This window comes from Crinia signifera, chromosome 4 (genome assembly GCF_055691185.1).
Source record: "Crinia signifera chromosome 4, ASM5569118v1, whole genome shotgun sequence".
Classification (NCBI taxonomy): domain Eukaryota; kingdom Metazoa; phylum Chordata; class Amphibia; order Anura; family Myobatrachidae; genus Crinia; species Crinia signifera.
The window spans coordinates 119,014,798-119,035,384 of record NC_139220.1 but is presented as its reverse complement, the minus strand read 5'-3'; the positions used below and the strand labels follow the sequence as shown (position 1 = coordinate 119,035,384).

General features: G+C 39.0%; 1 protein-coding gene and 1 long non-coding RNA gene across 3 annotated transcripts in view; one reads left to right on the top strand and one right to left on the bottom strand.

Moving 5' to 3' along the window:
• Positions 1–20,587, bottom strand: part of PTPRQ (protein tyrosine phosphatase receptor type Q) — a 300,600-nt gene that overhangs the window by 266,385 nt on the left and 13,628 nt on the right. Inside the window, exons 7-15 of the mRNA XM_083182313.1 lie at positions 18,092–18,100; positions 16,347–16,622; positions 12,972–13,256; positions 10,465–10,734; positions 8,898–9,161; positions 7,242–7,372; positions 4,769–4,898; positions 3,504–3,654; positions 1,918–2,024 (exon numbers count right to left, since the gene is read on the bottom strand). Of these exons, the coding sequence (XP_083038439.1) occupies positions 1,918–2,024; positions 3,504–3,654; positions 4,769–4,898; positions 7,242–7,372; positions 8,898–9,161; positions 10,465–10,734; positions 12,972–13,256; positions 16,347–16,622; positions 18,092–18,100 (1,623 nt within the window). The remainder of the gene's footprint in view (positions 1–1,917; positions 2,025–3,503; positions 3,655–4,768; positions 4,899–7,241; positions 7,373–8,897; positions 9,162–10,464; positions 10,735–12,971; positions 13,257–16,346; positions 16,623–18,091; positions 18,101–20,587) is intronic.
• LOC146074357 (uncharacterized) overlaps positions 1–20,587 on the top strand; it is a 55,953-nt gene that overhangs the window by 25,885 nt on the left and 9,481 nt on the right. Inside the window, exons 1-2 of one of the 2 annotated variants that reach the window (XR_014473415.1) lie at positions 4,156–4,238; positions 15,288–15,357. This is a non-coding gene — a long non-coding RNA (uncharacterized LOC146074357). Of the gene's footprint in view, positions 1–4,155; positions 4,239–15,287; positions 15,358–20,587 lie in introns of those variants that run through there. The other variant, XR_014473414.1, reaches the window with a different exon arrangement.

The window sequence follows — 20,587 nt, the reverse complement described above, 5'->3', positions numbered from 1 at the left end:
TAATAGGGCAGTCTATGCCCTCCATAGGCACCCGGGCACTTGATATTTATATTGACTGGTTATTTTCTGGAGTGCCTATCCTCCCTCTCCTCTATATATATATATATATATATATATATATATATATATATCATGTGTATATATATTTATCAAGGTGGCCGCACCATACACATGGGCCCCTAGCACTGCATCCCACCATTGAGCCCTTCATTGCCTAGACCGACACTGCCCACCATTAATTAACACAGACATTAGAGGATGAGCAGGATATGACAACACTTGAGCTGCACTTATTTCTTTTGCTTGTACTGCACCTGTATTAGGACAGGTCATTATCTCTTACATTGATCACATTTAAGTTCATGCTGTGTACTGTAAATAATTGTTTGGAATTGTTGAATTTTTATTTAACCAATTTGTTGTAAACTTTAGTTTTACTACAGCGTTGATTTTCAACACTTTTTCATTAGATCTTTCATTTAAATACGTCTACACCACATTATATTACACCACATCATGACTATTGCAAAACTTCCCCATTTCACACTAGGGCCCTCCTTCTAGTCGGTTCGCCCCATTACGAATTCACAACGGGGACTGATGTAGAAGGTCTGTGCATGCGCGTAAGCGTATATGCCCATGTGCAGGTCTTCTCTGTGGGTGCCCTCGGAGACTATGCAAGTTGAGTGGGCATACAGGAGTCGGACAGGGAGTACCCACGAAAACGCTGGGTGTCCCCATTCGAATGGGGGCAGCTATCAGCCTTCCATTAGCCAACAACTTGTGACATCAGTTGCCCACCCTGCTCACGGAGCAGGACACCGCTAATCTAAGTCACCAGAGAGTGACTTAGATTAGCGATCGCTTTAGAAATCATTCGATGGTTGATGATCATAAAATAATTTCGGGCACCCAAGCAAGGCTGCGAATGGATGTTTATGCAAATCATCCATTTGCAGCATGAGTGGAAAATACGCGGAGGGCAGGTGAATGGCGGGTGGCACTACAAGGTTCGCAAAGAAGCAAGGTAACACTGCTTGGTGAGCCAACCAGATTGAGGGCCTAGGTTACTAGGTAGAGCGCAGCACAATTCCTATATATTACTAAAATAGTTAGATATGCCCAAAAGCCAGTGCTAGACATGCCCTATAGGCAGTGCTAGTTACACCCCTCTGACTGTCCACACTCAAATAACGTGCTGGGCACATGGGTGGCCATTGACATGCTACTGTGCCTGCAATGCTGGTGCATGTGTGGCTGACTTGTATTTAACTCTACATCGGCTGCTAGTAGTGGATAGCAAATAGCGAAGCAATGAAAGACCAGGCTGGTGATAATTTGCTGGATTATGAGTACATTACATTAATGATTTATATTGCGGCATGTATGAATTGCATACACATTCTTCTAGTGTGGAATATCATAACACAGATACAAATGGAGACTTGGACATGATGTGGTCATGTAATGATGTCAGCTCACTAATACCTCTTTCACACTTGCAAAAATATCCCGGGTTTCTGCACATGAACGGGCATCAACCCAGGATTTAGCTCAGTGAGAAAGGGTCTTGGACGAATATCCCGTGTTCAGCATTCCGGGATTTCTACCCAGGTCCTGACCTGGGTAGAACCCGGAATCGACACGGGATGCGGTCAGTGTGAACAGGTATTCCGGGTCAGCGTGACCCAGATCCCGTTCACTGCAGTGAAAATGCGTCGCTGGTAGGTGCTGACACCTCCCAGTGCCGCCGCGACTAAGCCTCCAGATGACTCCACTGGCCTGACTTCATTCCGGATCGGGTGGCCAGTGTAAAAGGGTACATTCCCGGGTAGTGTCCCGGGATGCATCCGGGAACACATTCCCGGGTATGACCCAGGTCTGCGAATTTAAAGGGGTATTAGACTGCAAATCTACCTGTAGTGAGGCGTAAAACAGCAGGAGAGCTTTTCCTGATTCCACAAATTGTAGTAATATAGATGACGTAGTCAGATCCAGGTGAAAGACCATTAAAAGTATGCTGTCTGTAGACCAAATAATAGGGAAAACTATTAGAAAAATAACTATGATGTAATAAATTAAACGTTTTTTGTTTACATTACTGTTAACACAAAGTATTAAGGGGGCTAATGTATTAGCCAGTGAGATAAATGACTGTATTGAGTCATTTTGGGGTTTACTTACTAAGATGGGTGTTATTTATTATTTATTTATTTATTTATTTACAGATTCTTAAATAGCGTAGCAGATTCCATTGCGCTTTATAGAAGAATGTTGCATAGAAGCAACCAATCAGAATCTATTTATTTAGCACCTTCTACAAGATAATATATAGAATCTGATTGGTTGCCCATAGCATCATCCCATCTTCAATAGAACTCCTATCTTAGTAAATAATAATCCCCTTTGTTGTAATGCAGCAACAATTGCCCCATAAAAAAATGTAGAGACTTCCTGGAATCCCACCTTTGCCAGCATCTCACAGGCTATTACATTTCCTCCAATATATCCACCAAAGTAGTCAGTTTTCAATCACACATCCATTCTTGCTAGGGAAATAATAGTTTCTGATCCCATGGTCTGTGTCTTCAGACATGCATTTGACTTACTCAGATGGCCATGGGCATCAAACATCCCATCCAGTCTATTTCTCATAGATAAATGTGTGCTCAGTTCAATAGATTGTACTGGTAGCACAGAGGAGTTTGAAAGTGTACTGAAATCAATTATTAACATGTGTCTAAGACATGCATTAGTTTTCATTTGTATTACTCATTTGCCCATTCTGAATAATTATTATAGATTTATCTATTCAACTGCCCAATAAAATTTCTCTAATTTAACATTTCAAATACAGTATAAATTGTTACTAAAATATCCCAATAAATTTGGTAAATGAATGTGTCATTTGTAAACTTTCAAAGCATGGAAACCTTATATGGCCACATGTTAACTAGGAATAATGACATCACTAGTATTAGCCACAGAATCTGAATTGACCACTTGACAACTCTTAAAAGGGGTATCCAATTACCTGCTTTAATTTACCATGGGTAATTGTTTCCCCAGGGGCAATTCAATTAGTTCTGATAAGCAAAGGCAAGATGTGGCTTATTTGGGGTTTATATTTCAAAACCCCCGAAAGCAACCCCAATTTCGCACAGCCACAGTGACACATGAGTTTCCCAGAACCTGTGTTTTTTCATAAGAATATAAATATTTCTTTATGGACGATCATCTGTTAAAAATATATCAGTGTTAATTTAGGAAAAATGTGTGTTTTCTCATGTTTAATTGGACAGCAAAGGCCATGGTTTATGTATTGAATGGGTACATTACATTAATACAGTATTCTCTCTGTGATGGTGCCCCTAAAAGGTGTATGACCATAAGCCTGTGCCTAACCTGCCAATTTGGTAATCCGGCACTGTCACTCAGCATGTGTTCACGTGTCATCTATAAGCAGACAAAGTTTAGGCAAAACACATCTAAACTGAAAGTACCTTTTACTCGATGGTGCCATTTCTGTTGTAAGGGTGCTGTCAGATCTTAAGACAATGCTGTATCCATCAGGTTCGTTGAACATCAATTTCCAGGTAACACTTATAGACTCAGTATTCGTTGTGAAGTTTAAATATTCTATAGAACTTGGAACTTGGTACAGAAAAATAAAATGTTGTTTGTAAGCAAATACATGACACAGCTTTAATACAAATACATAACAATATTAACACTAACACTTGCTATAGCTCAGTATCCTGGAACATAATATTTTTATGTCAATATGGTTATTTAACTTTATTCGTAGCTTTGAGGATTACAGTAGCAGCAGTTTGGTTAGTAAGGAGGATATCAGTAGCTGGCGCTACAGTATACTAATGTCAGTAAAAGACTAGACTTTATTTACACTACAGGCCATTCATTTTAATACACCACCATATTTGTGATTATACTTAGTTGAAGTCCCTTTGAAAAAGTTGTCTGGTACCACAAAATGGAAGCACAGAGCACCATACTTTTAGCTCAGGGACACCAGAAAACTTTGCCTTTGTAACCCATCTTGAACCAGCTCAACCATCCTTTTTTACCTTGGTCCGGCAGGACATTTTCCTCTTTCACCACCCTTGGGTCGGGACACCACCACCTGTAACTACTGGACCAACTCTTCCGCATCATTGTGAGGTCGCTTCCAGCCCACGGAGCCTAACATCCTCCAGCAGTATTCCAAGCCAAGCCAGGTATATGGATCCCAATGGTGACTGAACCCATTTCAAGTGGACATTTATTGGGGACCCCCTTTACTATTAAGGACTGAGCAATATTTAAACTAAGTATAATACCTCTTTATTATGTTTGTACATCTGCAGTGCACATGTTTATGTCCTATTTTATTGCATCAAATACATTTATTATATGTAATTAAAACAGTTGTTAATTTATCCGATTGATCCTAAGTATATTTATTTCAGTGATCCACTCTACCCTTTTCCCACTTTTATACCATCAACCTGGCCTTTTATCTAATCCATGACAAAACAGAGCACAATTGCACAATAATAGGCACAAGACATCACAAAATGGCATTGTGGCATTTGGCAGCTCATAAATGTTAATTTACAGCCATTAAAATTTGGAAAGTACATGGAACATGGAATATGGGAGTTTTTTCTTATGGACTCGTTTATACCATTCATTTTAAAAATGTAAAGCCTTTCCAATAACACTAGTAATTAGTAATTCTGTAATATCATATTTCAGGAATACTTACTTGTTTGAATCTGTATTGAAGCAGGAAGGCTATCTCTAAAAAGCACTTTCTCAGTAACTATAGAGAAAGTATAAATTGTACCCGGTGTTAACTCGGTGAATGCTGCTTTCTCTTGTGTTACTTTTTTTACCTGAAATTGGCAGTAATATATTGAATTAATCAATATTACAGGACACATTTACAGGACACATTTGTTCAGTAAAAGAATAAATGCACATCAAAGATTGCTTGGGACTTTTGAAAAACATGGCTTAAACTGCACAACATCTTCTGCTGTATTAATATACAGTATATCTGCACAAAATTACTATTATATCTTGTTACAATCACATGTTGGCAGACACATTTTACTAACCTGATGTGAACCTCTCCTACTATCACACTCATAGATATCCAGTAACCATATATCACATTAATGCATTCTCTGTGGATTTATATAGCAGCATATTTTGAGAGTAGAAAATGTCTATAGTCCAGTAGATAATGCAATGTGCTGAGGAGTTTTGCATGTTCAAATGTGTTTTCATTTACTATAATGATAATCATTGCAAGCATTCCAGGTTCTAATGCTGGCCATACACAGAGACTATGGAGACACTGTCTGCAGGGCTCTAGCTGTCAGTGGGCCACTAACAATGAAAGACCAAGAAGGCTGCTGGACTAGGACAGATCTCTCTGCACTCATAGTGATTTTATATAGTCACTGTTATACCACTTTTACACCAAAACTGCCGGGCCGCACCAGGGTTTTTGGACCTGGATGCGACCCGGCAGTTGTTCCCTTTTACACTTGCATCCCCCGGCATTATCCCCCGGCATTATCCCAGGTGGGCAATGCCGGTAAAGTTGGGCCCTGACCCTCAGGGCACTGCAGTCTGGAGGTTGGGGCTACCTGATTGGAGGAAATGGGTCCCTGGGTCACATGACCCTGGGTTACCCATTTACAAGGCCCCTGACTCAGACCCTGAACATTTGCTGGGTCGGACACCGGGTAACAGGACCCGGGTTATTATATTTTTTTTACCCCTTTTACACCAAGCCCCGGCCCAGACTGGAGCAGCAATAACCCGGGTCCCAGCTCTGTTGTAAAAGGGGTATTACCTGCTGTCCAAGTTTACAACCCCCCTTAGCAGACCCCTTTAGCTAATGAGTCTTGGAATGTGACTTTGTGATAACAGATTAATGCGTGTACTGTATATAAGGAGTTACAGCTCTGCTGTTATGTCTTATAAGAAATAAAGGAGAGCAGAAGTTGTTTTAGGAAATAAACTAATTATTTATAATAAAACTTTTAGGGATTATATAACCATGTAGTGATATAGGGGGAAATTTACCAAAATGGATTCGTAAAAAATAGGTGTATTCGTAGGCAGAAATACACCTATTTTTTACACATTTGTATTTTCGGGATTTACAATCCCAAAAATACAACAATTCGTATTCCTAATGATGGGACATTCGTATTTGTATTTACAAATACGAATGTCTACACCATCGATAGGATACGACAGGAATCACCATTCAAAAGAATGGTGGTTCCTGATGTACTAAGCAGCCGTATTGATAATACGGCTGCTAATTGGTGTAAAACACCCACGCAAATACGACAGGAAAATACACCTTGCTTTCCCTGTCGTATTTGCTTTAAGTCTGCACGGATCAGTCAGATCCGTGCAGGCTTTAGTGTAAAAAAATAGAAAAAATAAATAAATAAATTTAAAAAAACAGCGTGGGGTCCTCCCCACAGCTGGAACCAGCACCAGGCTGAAAGTGCCGTGGCCGGTAATTAAAAATCAGGGAATTCTGGCCAATCAGGAGCCGCCTAGCGGCCAATCAGGAGCCCGGAAAGTCGGCTCCTGATTGGCCAGAATTCATTCTTAGTCCAGACGCCGAGGAGGAAACATCTCTGCGGCTCTGACAGTCGGGAAGCTGCCGGAGTCGCCCGGCAGCTTGAAAAAGAAGCCAGAAGATGGAAGAAGATGGAAGAATGCCTGGACAACGTCGGACCAAGCCAGAAGAACTTCCATTGAGGACCTGGGTGAGTTGGATTTCCTTCCACAGGTTCACCATGGATTTCTTCGGACCCGGACCTGACGCCAACATGAAGATCGACATGGTGAAGAAAGACGACATGATCCGGAACCAGGACAAGGCACCGGATCAAGACTCTGGGACCTACCTACGGGATCAAGATAGGTAAGTATCAGTGTGTGTGTAATGTATGTATTAAACTGTATCAGTGTGTGTGTAATGTAATGTATGTAAAAAAAGAGAATTTCCATAAAGTCATTCATCAAAGACAACTTTTATCTTCATTCATCTTTGAAAGATCCCAATTAAACACATGCTACTGTTTTCTCAGGACCTTGGTGTAATGGTGTTTCTTTTGTTTTATTTTAGCAGCACTACCTGAGATCATTTGATCCTTGGCTGAAAAGGATCACCAGTAAATCTGATTATAAGTATCACTAACCATAAATGCCTCTGAGCTGTTTCTGCAAATAATTTCATATTGCTGGAAGTCTCCTTCAGCTCTGTCCCAAATGACTTCTATAGAAGTCTCGGTGACCTCACCTTCTTGTATATTAGTTGGACTTGCCAAACCTAGGATAAAGGAAACAGTGTGAAAAATATACTAAACAGGGTTTCCCCAGCACCCCAAGGGTATTAGCAATACAATTTTAATACTACATGGTGGTCGATAATTAGATCTTAGTTACATGTACAGTATTTGGAAATATATAGTTAAGTCTTTAGGCCAGGGGTCTTAAACCTTTAAGACAGTGTGGGCCACATAAAAAAATTCAATGAAGCCCAGGGGCCAGTAAGCTACAGATGAAGCCATGCTCATTCATGCGGCTGTCGGCGCACCAAATGGTGAGCTGCATTGCGAATGAGGCACGCGTGCGTGTGCCGCTCATGCACGCCATTTTCAGCAATAGACGCTCGTGTGTCCCTGTCTTGAGCATGAGCGTGATTCCATGTGTAAACTGTAGTATTTAGCACAGCCCCCCTATAATGTCAGCATAGCTCTTCATAGATAGACATCACAGCCCCCATAAAGCCCAACCCTTCATAGATAGACAGTACAGCCCTGCCCTCCATAAAATACAGCCCTTCATAGACAGCACAGCCACCTAATAGTCAGCACAGTCCCCCACATTCTGCACCTAACCCCCACCCCCAATAAATTGTCAGCACTGCCCCCTTACTCAGCACATAACACCCCACCCCTCCATAGATAGTCAGCACAGCCGCACCTCCATAGATAGTCAACACAGCCACCCCCTCCCCTCCATAGATAGTCAGCACATCCAGCCTCCCTCCATAGATAGTCAGCACAGACCCCCTCTATAGATAGTCAGCACAACGTCTTGTCTAGGCTCACAGCGGCTCGCAGATCTCAGTCTCTCCGGTCATGAAAGCAGTGAAAGGGCATGGGTGGGGCGGGCACACAGTGTCAGTCAGGAAACACAGAATGCGCATGTGGGCCACAAGTTGCAGACCCCTGCTTTAGGCCAACATTAAGGAATCTCTGAAACTGGACGTCCTTAAAACAGCATGGTAACATTACCAACTGTGAGACATATAATTGTAAAGGAAACAGTTTATCAGTTTTACAAACAAAGCAAGTGACATTATTTAACTATCATTCTAAAAATAAAAAAGTATTTGTATTTCTTGGATCTAATTAGGAAATATAGCTACTTTAATCAATAATTCAAGTCACTGCAGAAAATGTAGGTTGCCCGTTTACTTGAGTAGTTCTGGTAAATGTGACTATAATGCAAAATTACATTACTTACAAATGTAGATCTACAAATAGCAAGCAAATAGCTGTGTATGTTTTACTTTGTTAATGAATGCTTAGTAAAGGCTATTAACAAACTATTTTAATGATTAGAATTAAAAAGAAAAAAACTGTTTTGTTTTAAGTCATACTATATTTGTAAAGAACACGTAATAGTGACCAGGTGTTGATAATATAAAATACAGTAGCAGAAAGAAAATTGAACAAAGTGAGTGTAACTAAATTTGATATTAAAATGATTATAGCAGCAGATCCCATATGCGATTGTTTAAGCAATAACAGTAATATAGACAGCTATAACATTTATCATTAACTTACAGGTTTTGACAGGAGGCATTTTATATGGAGTGCTGAGCATGTCCTTGCTTCTAGTGTACACATTGAACTCATACTCTGTGCCGGGGATGAGATGATCAATGGTATATTTGCCATGAGTAACACGTGAAAAAGACAAGGTTCTGTTGTCTTTTGTACTTTGTATAAAAATACCATCAAATATTCCTACATCTGGCACCTGGAGAAAGAGAATCACACTTCGTGTGTCCTGTTCAATGGGGACTGCCAGGGGAACTGGTTTAGGCCCTATAATAGTACAAAAATATAGTAAATATAGTTCACATAAACTATGTATGGAAAATTAAGGTTTTATTGAGCAAATAAAATAACACTGGTTGCACCAAGGGGTTTGTGCTCTAACCCTTGGGGAGAGATAAAATTCCAGCCAATTGGTTCCTAACTGCCATTAATAGGCTATGTTTAAAAAATGAAATTTAGGAGCTGATTGGTTGTTACTTTGGGTCTGATTCTGGTTCACTTGCAAAATCAAATTATCTCTCTAATAGACAAAACCATGTGCACTGCAGGGGGGCAGATGTAACATGGGAAGGCCAGATTACCCGTACACACTCAGACAATGTTATTGAAGGATGGAATCATCACTGTTTCGTCCATCATTAACATGCATAGTGTCGTTAGCGATATGCAGCATATCAAACCTAGCGGCGTTGCAAGCGACCGTGGGAGTGTGCATATACACTGATTAATGTGCCAATCCAATCATTTCCACTGGGCGGCATATTGCCTAGTGTGTACATGTTTTTTTTGTGTGCTAGTATCATAAAACTGGTGCAGAATACTGTGGTAAATTACAAACACTTGCACTTATAATTGTATAACCTCAAAATATTGTCAATAGTGTTATGGTTGTATAATTAGATATGTGAGGTTTAGTTCTCCAGAAATCTGAATCCACCTGAATTTTGTGAATCTGAACCAAACACTGTCTGGAGTTCTGATTTTTAACTGGAAATTCAGGTACAAATAAAAAAAATGCAGAATACTGTACTGTGGTAAGTTAAAAACACTTGTATTTATAATTGTATAACCTCAAATCATTGTTAATATTGTTATGGTTGTATAATTAGATATGTGAGGTTTAGTTCTCCAGAAATCTGAATCCATCTGGAATTCTGATTTTTAATTGGAAATTCAGGTACAAATAAAAAAATGCTATGTCCAGAAGTTATGATTGATGCCTTGACATCAACTCAAGGTAAATATTGCCCGATATTCATTTATCTGTGGTATTTTACCATGGATAATTAATACCCCAGGGCCCTAGGGGCTACACAATTAGCCTGAAAACAACAGCATTAGGCAAGGAAAATCCCTGATACCTCAGGTCCTCCGGACGTGCTAATGCAGGTATTCATGAAAAGTTCACAGATTATGTGTGTTAACGCTGGATAACTCCTGTTATCTACCACTAACACACAAAGTTAACAAGAGAAAACATGCCTGTGGAAGACATTGGAAGGCTAATTGAATAGCATCCCATGTTAAAGCCAAATGCTATCCCCGGTTTAAAAACCCCAAAAGTTCATACTTAGCGTTAGTTGTAGGAGTTTCATCTGACTCTTATTTCCATTTATCACCGAAGAGAGTCCTATATCGTAAGTCATTCCAGGAACTAATGATCCAATAAAAAAATTGTTGGTGCCATTAACAAAATATGAACCAACTTCAAAGTCATCTGCAAGAGATTTAACTTGAATGTAGACCTCATGAGTTTCTTGAGGAGGCTCCCAGTGAAGAACAACACTGTCTTCTTGTACAGAACTTGAGTCAATGATTACTCTTTTAAGAGGACTAACCTCTAGATAAAAAGAAAAGGCAGTTAATTCAGTTTTTATTATAAAATAATTACAAGAAATTACAGGCAAAAAATACATTTATATAAATTGAAAATATTAACTAGAAGAGAATATATATATTACAAGGTTTACTATATGTACAGTATACAACACAAAACAGAAGATCTACAATATGTTATTTCAAGACTAATTTTGCAAATCATGAAAAAGTTGCTGTAGCCCTTACCTGCTATTTACTGCTTAAGATACCAGACGTAGAAAGCCCTAAACACCTGCTAAAACTAGAATACCAATTACTGCTGCTGCACTGCAATAGTTAGTGCCATCTCATTAGATGGCATTAGATGGCAGAAAACAATGCTCTATTATTTACATTATTTAAATTTTTAAATGTATAAAAGTCTGAAAAAAATTGTTAGAGTCTGTTCTGGAAACCCTCCTCCGAGCTTCTAATACCAGTGTGCACATTGTCTAGATAGACAGAAAATAGGTCTACCCCCAAAAGGTTGACATGCAATAGGTCGGGAGGGTCAAAAGGTCAACAGGGTCAAGAGGTTGACATGAAAAAGGTAGACACATGAAAAAATAGATATTTTCATATTTTTTGTTGGCAATGTCGACAACTGTAACGTGTACCATCGCCATGCTTGGGGGGGGGGGGGGGTTGTGCCTTGCTACGCGCAGCACACTATTACAGTATATTCTCCCTCTATGCCGACATGGATGGTGAAGTACGAACAAGCCGGTTTTAAAAAAAAACGTGAAAAACTTCTACCTTTTCATGTGTCTAGCTTTTTCATGTCAACATTTTGACCCTGTTGACATTTTGACCCTGTCGACCAATGCATGTCTAACTATTGCATGTCAACCTTTTGACTCTGTTGACCTATTGCATGTTAACCTTTTGGGGTATACCTACTGATTGTCTATGTAGACCTGTCAGTGTGCGTTGATATGCATGGGTTTCTTGGCCACCAATAGACTTAGCAAGCTTTAAGTCTTGTCTTACCACTGCCAATCAGTGTCGCTGGGATCAGGGAGCTGAAAATTACTTAACTATCATGGCATCTTGACTATGCAGGCTACTACTGTATATCCATACAGTGTATATATATATATATATATATATATATATATATATAACAGCGATAATGCACGCACCCACGGAGACTGAATAAACTTTAGAGACACTCGATGGTGATCAAACGTTTTCGATGCTTTAATGCATCTTCATCAGGATGAAGATGCATTAAAGTATCGAAAACGTTTGATCACCATCGAGTGTCTCTAAAGTTTATTCAGTCTCCGTGGGTGCGTGCATTATCGCTGTTGGATACCAGGCCGTTTGTGGCCATTTGCACTGGCACCGGAGCCAGACATCTTATCTATTGGGAGTGCCTACCGCTGTGACTTTCTTTATATATATATATATATATATATATATATAGCAGCGTTGGATGGTATAGCACTCCTGGCGTCTGGTTTTCAAAGTAATAATTCAGGCCACAAACGTGGCCACGTAATGTGGCCTGAATTATTACTTTGAAAACCAGACGCCAGGAGTGCTATACCATCCAACGCTGCTATCTACACTACTTTGTATGGGCACCCGGCACAGAGCAACCTAAACGGAGAGCCGGATCCCGGCTGTTTGCTATATATATATATATATATATATATATATATATATATATATATATATATACTGTATATATATATATATATATATATATATATATATATATTTGCCACAAATAAGACAGCACACTCCTCCTACCCACTGTTATGTGAACTGTTGCTGTGGTATGTATATTAAAATCCACAAAGCATGAAAAAAGAAGTCCGGTGAGTGCGTCTATTTTCTAATACGTTGTATATATATATATATATATATATATATATATATATATATATAAATAAATATGCAGTTTATGATTGATCTGAAGTACATACAGCACCTGTGGGAAATTTCTCTTGGACTGAAATCTCTACCATGTGTGTCTCTATCATCTCCCTATATCTGCTTCAATATTTTATCTAAATTATAAATAAATAAAAATCTATGTAATAAATATTTAAAGACCATGTTCCATTTACTGTAAAAAAAATAATAATAATTGAATAACGCAATTTGTTTTAAAAAACTACACTAACAGATCAGTTATTTCTGCACTCATAATAAAGTGTATGTTTGACCTTGGGAATATAAATATAAAAAATATATAGATACATACTGTACCTGTTCGTAATAGCAAGCTATTTTCCACTGAGCTTAGTTTACCACTATCCACTATAGTCTGTATAAAAATGTTATACTCATGGTATGGTTTCAGGCTTGTAATAACCGTTGAGGTTATATTAGTTGCTTCAAAAAAAGTCAAATTTTTGTTTTCTTTCATATCCCAAAATGTCAAGAGGTAGCCACAAAAATATTTATTGAATGGGCCATTCGGTGCATCCCATTTCAAAAATATGCTTGTTGAGGATATGTTTACCGCCTTCAGGTTCCGGGGATACAAAGGTCCTGGTATTAGATAACAATAAAATAAACAGAAAATAAGGTAAATGACTATTAGCATACCACTTAAAAAAATAATATTTTTTGTCCCAAGTTTAGACTTACCAATTAAACCATATATTTCACTTAAAACTATTTATATTGAAATTGAGATGTATTTATTTGTTTTTCAAAAAAGGTCAACAAAGCATATTTTATTATAATACTCCACCATCTTAAAACACCATGCTCACCTACCACCAGGTATACTAATATATTGTATTTTACTTTATCTTTTAGAACACTGGCTTCATTTTAATGCCAACTTTGTTATCTATGTTTCAATGATAAAAATAATAAACCAAGTGATGCTGATTATGAGAAATGTTTAGTGAGGCAGATTAACAGCAGATGGCCTCAAATAATACTTAGTGGTTTATATAAGTGTAAAGAGTAAACCCCAGAGGCAGAACTTGTATAAAAAAAAACTTATATAAATTATCTATTAGGAATCAGATTGGGAAATTAATGAATTTAATAACTGTAACTATAATTTTATTTATTAATTTAATAATATGATTAGTATTTTTTTTTTATTCTATATAACTTTGCATGTATTAAGTGATGTCTCTTGATCATTTATTTTTGATCTATGTTTTAGGCTGGTGTTAATTTACCAGGAAGTAATACTTATTTAGATTAATTTCTTTTTTTTTAAGTATGTCTATGATACAGCATGCACAACTATGACACAGTTACTGTAAAGTGTTATAGTAGGTGTTAAGCCCAAACATATTTATAGAACTGGCAGACAGAAGTTTTGTAGACCTATGATGGATTGAAGCCTATGAGCTAGACATATAATGTACAGTATGGCAGATTTAAGAGACTCGTGTCTTCTATTAGATAGAAGAAAGCAGAGCCGGCAGATTCCTTATTCAATTTAGTAGCTGTTTGCTGGTTTCTGAATGTAGTTCTTGGTTGATAAGTGTGTTCAATAATTAGGATCCGTTTTCCAAAAAGCCTTTGAAGCATAAACAGGCAGTATAGCAACTTCAGATGTCTGCCAGTGGTATTACAGAATATGGATATGTCTGTTATAAAGATAGAAAACAATACGACCCACACATATAATCACTTATTGCTCTAGATTTGGACCCAAACACTGACACAAGTCTCCGGAAAGGTAACAATACAATAATGGCTATTGCTGCACTAAATGAACAGTGTGCAGTGCTTAAATAAAAAATGGTTATTTACTATGATAAAAATATACAAATTGTCATAATAATGATAATGATAAAAATAGGTGTGCATATATCCGTGATTTTATTCACCCGCTATCCACAGTTGAAAAGTGGAGATAATGTCCGTTCCAATAAGCTCCTTGATGAGTGGGGAGGTATTTGTAGTTCCACAAGGAATTGGGATACCTCAGTTGGTTCTGGTTTTTAGAGAGGTGGCGTTCCTCCCAGAGTTCTTTGTTTCCGGTTAGGGTCCCTTGAATCCTATGTGATATTGAATGTCCTCCTCCAAATTTTAATAGGGATTGGTTCGGTACAGTTGGTAAAAAAGCTGTTCAAGGTGATGATGGGTGTGGATATGGCACTGGTATAGGTACCAACACATTTTGCTGGTTCTCAGCTTGATAAAGCTATTACAATTTGAAGGAGGGCATTCAATACCACCAAGGATTCAAGGGACCCTAACTGGAAACAAAGAACTTTGGAAGGAACGCCACCTCTCTAAAAACCGGAACCAACTCAGGTACCCTAATTCTTTGTGGAACTGCAAGTACCTCCATACTCATCAAGGAGCTTACTGGAATGGACGTTATCTCCACTTTCCAACTGTGGATAGTGGGTTAATATAATCATGGATATACTGTATGCACACCTCTTTTAATCATTATCATTATTATGACAATTTGTCTATTTTTTATCATAATAAATAACCATTTTTTATGTAAGCACTGCACACTGTTCATTTAGCGCAGCAATACCCATTATTTTATTGTTTCTGTATATGTGGGACTGACCCCCACTTTCTTTGCTGCAGCTTGGCCAAACAGCTCACAAAACAGCACCCCGAATGATAACTTGTTATCCCCTTCACATACTCCGGAAAGGTAAGTAATAAAACATTGGAGCAGTGTGTGCTGTGTGGGCCCCCTGGACACAGGGACCCGTGTGTACTGTACACATTGCACCCATTATAGAAACACCAATGGCATGATGCCATGTCATTGGCAGGAGTGAATCAGTAAAATTACACATATATTATGATCCATTGCAGAAGTGCAAAGGAAGAATTGATTCAGGCCTGAAATAAGTAGCTGCCAATGCAGCAACAGCTTGGCACTGATATTCCCTGCTTTAGAACAGCAGTAGAAGGGCGGTGTTACTTGTACATGTCTGCACTTCTTGTCAATCCATTTCTGCCATTTATATACAGTACCAACCGAAGAATAAAATGTAGGACACAAACCATTATATATGTAAAACTCATTGGAAGAGGGCAAGAGATTTAGCAATTTAGCCTAGGTGGCTACAATTCTAAGCTCTAGATAAATGTTGTCATGTGCAACAGTGGTGTAGCAACAGACCCCGCAGGTGGCGTGTAGGTTCAGGGCATCAGCAGGGGCTTCTGCTACCACTGAAGTTGTCTGCAGTTTCGTTGCGCCTACAGTATCTGTTTAATAAAGTTCCCCCCAAAATGGCCACAGCCTCATAGGGGATATTTATTTTGGAGGATAGAGGAGTGTGGCGGCAATTTTGGGAGTCAAAATTTTAATGAGGCAGAAAAGTGAGCCCTCAGGCATCCTCCGGGGGTCAAAGAAATCCCCTGGCAATTAAAAGGTTAGTGGCTGGCGAGCAGCAGGAGGGGGTGGTGGTTGGTCAGCGGTCAGCTGGTAAGTGTGGGGGGGGATTAGCTGGCTGGGGAGCGGCGGGTGGTGCTGTCCTCCACCTTTACCACCGGCTGATGAATTATGCAATATTCATAGTTACACCACCGATGTGTAAATAAAGACCACAAAAGCACAGCTCATGCTCATTAGTTATCAGTAGAATATTATTTTAGATAATTACAATTACAATTTTATATGTGTAAACTTACTTGTTTGTAATGAAATAACAGGACTTAAATGAAGCTGAGACCCTTGCTCATCTTTCATGCACAATATGAAACGATATTCGTGTCCGGGGCTGAGCTTTTGAATGATAGTGTGCGTAGAATTTGGAGCCACTTTTTTGAAGTGCTCATCTGAGCTATTTGAGTACAAATAAATGAAAGGATAGAACCCTGTCTGAGACCAGTCGGGAACATGGCTCCACTTAATTACTGCTTCACTCTCTGTGACTTCTTCCAGCGAATATGTCATGTTTTCTGGAGCTGCTTGTACTGCAACAGTGAAAAGAAAGGAATCAACTGCAAAATCAAAAGCACATTGAACCAAAATAACAAGTATATATTCTACACATTTTAGTTGATTTTTTACAACTATGTAGTGTGTTTATATGTATTACAAAACTGAGAAACAAGGAGTCAGAGCCACCTTTATTCAGGTATATCATTATTATTATTATCGTTTATTTAAATGGCACCACAAGGGTTCCGCAAGCCTGACAATACATTAATGAGCAAAAGAGAAAACAATGACTAACAGTACATGGAAATGTAGGACAAGTACATAATAAATAAAGAAGTTTAACAAAAACCCTTGAGTGCTAAAATCTTATAAATCCTGCTGCTGTATGTCCGCAAACAAATATATAGTCCAACTGTAGACTAAACAAAGGTTAAGAATATTTTCAACAGAAATTTTTTTTGTGGACTTCCTACAGCGCTAGATTTATTGGATTATAGAGTGAACTAGATGTCACAATTAGAAATTAGAGACACTTGTAACATCTAGTTCACTCTATAATCCAATAAATCTAGCGCTGTAAAAAAAAATTCTGTTGAACATAATAAATAAAGTTAATTGTATCAGCGGCAGGACACTGAAGTCATTATTTGGTCGATAGAGAGCTATGGTTAGTTGCCATTTAATTGAGAAAGGAGTAAGAAATCAAATATATATAGATATAGATATATAAGATTCTGTGTCGGCCCGGCACTCTCCTCTCAGTAGTCAGCTGCCCACGGTGCCCTCAGCAAAATTCAAGATAACGTGTAACAGGAAATAGCGGCACTCAGACGGGTCTTTTTCAAAGAATATATTTCAGTGAACAAAAAACTGACGTTTCGGAGCTCTTGGCCCCGTTTTCAAAGTGAGACTGGTGAGACAATGCATACAGGTATTTCTTACCTTAAATAGGGTGTCCTTCTTCCCGCGCCGCACTCCGGTCCCCGCCCGCCGTGCACGCTGTGTGACGGAAGTCAACCTGACTTACCCGGAAATGACGCATGTGGAGCGTTCCGTCGGGCCTGCTTGAAACGCAAGCTCCTGGTCACCATGGTGATCTCCCACATGTAACTGACGGCGTCTCGGCTGGCTGGGGACCTGCAAGTGACAACGCAGGATTAAGGCACACTGTACATTGTGCAGAATAGTGAACATATAATAAACGTGAAATAGCGATGCTGAGTGAGGTTAATATTCAATAAATATTGACATTTTAAAATAAGTATTAAATCAAGTGCATCTCTGATAGAGCGTATCAGCGTATTTAGTAAACAAGTGATAAAAACTGGTGAAAAAAAACAATAAAGCAGTGTGAATAAACTGTGTTGAATTATTGCTGAAAAACACTGTGAGGTAATGTATTGTAAAAAATGTTAAGAAACAGAAAAAACGAGGGTTTGCGCTAGGCTAATTACTAATGCTACCAGTCCGAATGGTCTGAATGAAAGACTACCATTGGGAACTTTGCTATAGACTGCTACAATAAGTCGACACACAAGTGTACTTCCAGTGGATCTGAGATCACCTCCTGCTAATGATAGAAGTCATTTTCTATAGATTGACTTAGATGCTAGATAGCAACTCTGCCAGTGACACTTTACTATTGTAAACGTGCCAAAGAGATTCTTCTCCATAGTAGCCAAACAAAGGTTTATGATTAGTAATTAGCCTAGCGCAAACCCTCGTTTTTTCTGTTTCTTAACATTTTTTACAATACATTACCTCACAGTGTTTTTCAGCAATAATTCAACACAGTTTATTCACACTGCTTTATTGTTTTTTTTCACCAGTTTTTATCACTTGTTTACTAAATACGCTGATACGCTCTATCAGAGATGCACTTGATTTAATACTTATTTTAAAATGTCAATATTTATTGAATATTAACCTCACTCAGCATCGCTATTTCACGTTTATTATATGTTCACTATTCTGCACAATGTACAGTGTGCCTTAATCCTGCGTTGTCACTTGCAGGTCCCCAGCCAGCCGAGACGCCGTCAGTTACATGTGGGAGATCACCATGGTGACCAGGAGCTTGCGTTTCAAGCAGGCCCGACGGAACGCTCCACATGCGTCATTTCCGGGTAAGTCAGGTTGACTTCCGTCACACAGCGTGCACGGCGGGCGGGGACCGGAGTGCGGCGCGGGAAGAAGGACACCCTATTTAAGGTAAGAAATACCTGTATGCATTGTCTCACCAGTCTCACTTTGAAAACGGGGCCAAGAGCTCCGAAACGTCAGTTTTTTGTTCACTGAAATATATTCTTTGAAAAAGACCCGTCTGAGTGCCGCTATTTCCTGTTACACGTGATATAGATATATATATATAGATATATAGATATATCTATATATATATATATATATATATATATATATATAAATATACAGGACCTGCACTCTCACCCACATATATGGTAACCGCTAGGGTGCCGTATAAATAGCAGTGTCCCAATGGACAGTACTATGTAAATACAGTAGCTCCCGTGAGGGAAAACAGCACTCACCAGACTTCAAACAATAACGGTGTAAAGGAACACGTGGTCCCAGGTTTAATAATTCTTACTTGGAGCCTGCCGACGTTTCGGTCCAACACGGACCATTATCAAGGCAGAAGGTGTCCAAACATGTCAACATCAAGCAGCAGTGCATCAGCAAGGGGTAACAGGGTCCCTGTTACCCCTTGCTGATGCACTGCTGCTTGATGTTGACATGTTTGGACACCTTCTGCCTTGATAATGGTCCGTGTTGGACCGAAACGTCGGCAGGCTCCAAGTAAGAATTATTAAACCTGGGACCACGTGTTCCTTTACACCGTTATTGTTTGAAGTCTGGTGAGTGCTGTTTTCCCTCACGGGAGCTACTGTATATATATATATATATATATTCTAAGAGAGGAAAAAACCCATGCAGGGGTTTACTTACTAAGATGGGAGTTCTATTAAACATAGGATGTTGCTATGGGCAACCAATCAGAATCTACTTAATAATTTAGCAACTTCTAAAAGATAATAAATATAATCTGATTGGTTGCCCTTAGCAACACCCCATGGGGTAGAACTCCCATCTTAGTAAATAAACCCTGAAGAGAGGTTGCTTGTGAGAGCTTGCATTTTAAATCTCAATGGTTTCCAGGTGCAGACGAGTATTCGCTCAGCTTACCCACAATTGGTAATAATAATCATGGGTTGTTGTTTGCTGTGACCGCAGTGCCCACAAACATGCGCATGTACTGTGTACACACCCATGATCCATAGAATTGCATGGTGTATACGTTACCAAAAATGGGTCGCAAACTGGAGTGGCTAATTACAACTGAGATTCATATACACATGTGAGGACACATCTGTTAGTAATTATTAGTGACTCAAGAATGCAAATAGTGCCATCTTTATGTGGGTCTCACTTGGCAGCTTCCTAGGGTCCTTCGAGCAGGGGCAGGCTGGTTCCCTCCATTCTTGGGAGGCTTGTACTGCAACAAGTTACAGAATGCTGCCCAGCAGTTCTGATTGTGAATAACACACACCAGAGCAGCCAGGCTGCATTCTCTACCTGCCTTCGAGCCTGAAGCCAGACAGTGAATAGCTGTTGGCATGCTGATTGGTGGATTTCTGGAACTATCTACCAATCAGAGTGTTGACAGCCATTCACTGTATGAAAGCATGTGGAGAGACTGCACAAGTAAGTATAATTTTCTTTTATTTATAAGAGCATGGGTGGTGTTGGGGAGACAAACCACAATGATGTGCCCCCTAAAATTTTGATATTTGGCCTGGCAGTGTACTGTTCTGCACCTGGATTTAAGTCTAGTTTAGGGCTGGGCATTGCTATTGCTAACATAATCATGTAGAGCTACTATTAATATACTTCTGCCTACTATATTTTGCAGCTCATTAATAAGTGTTAATGTTTATGCTGACATATTGATTATCATTAAAATTACTATTTC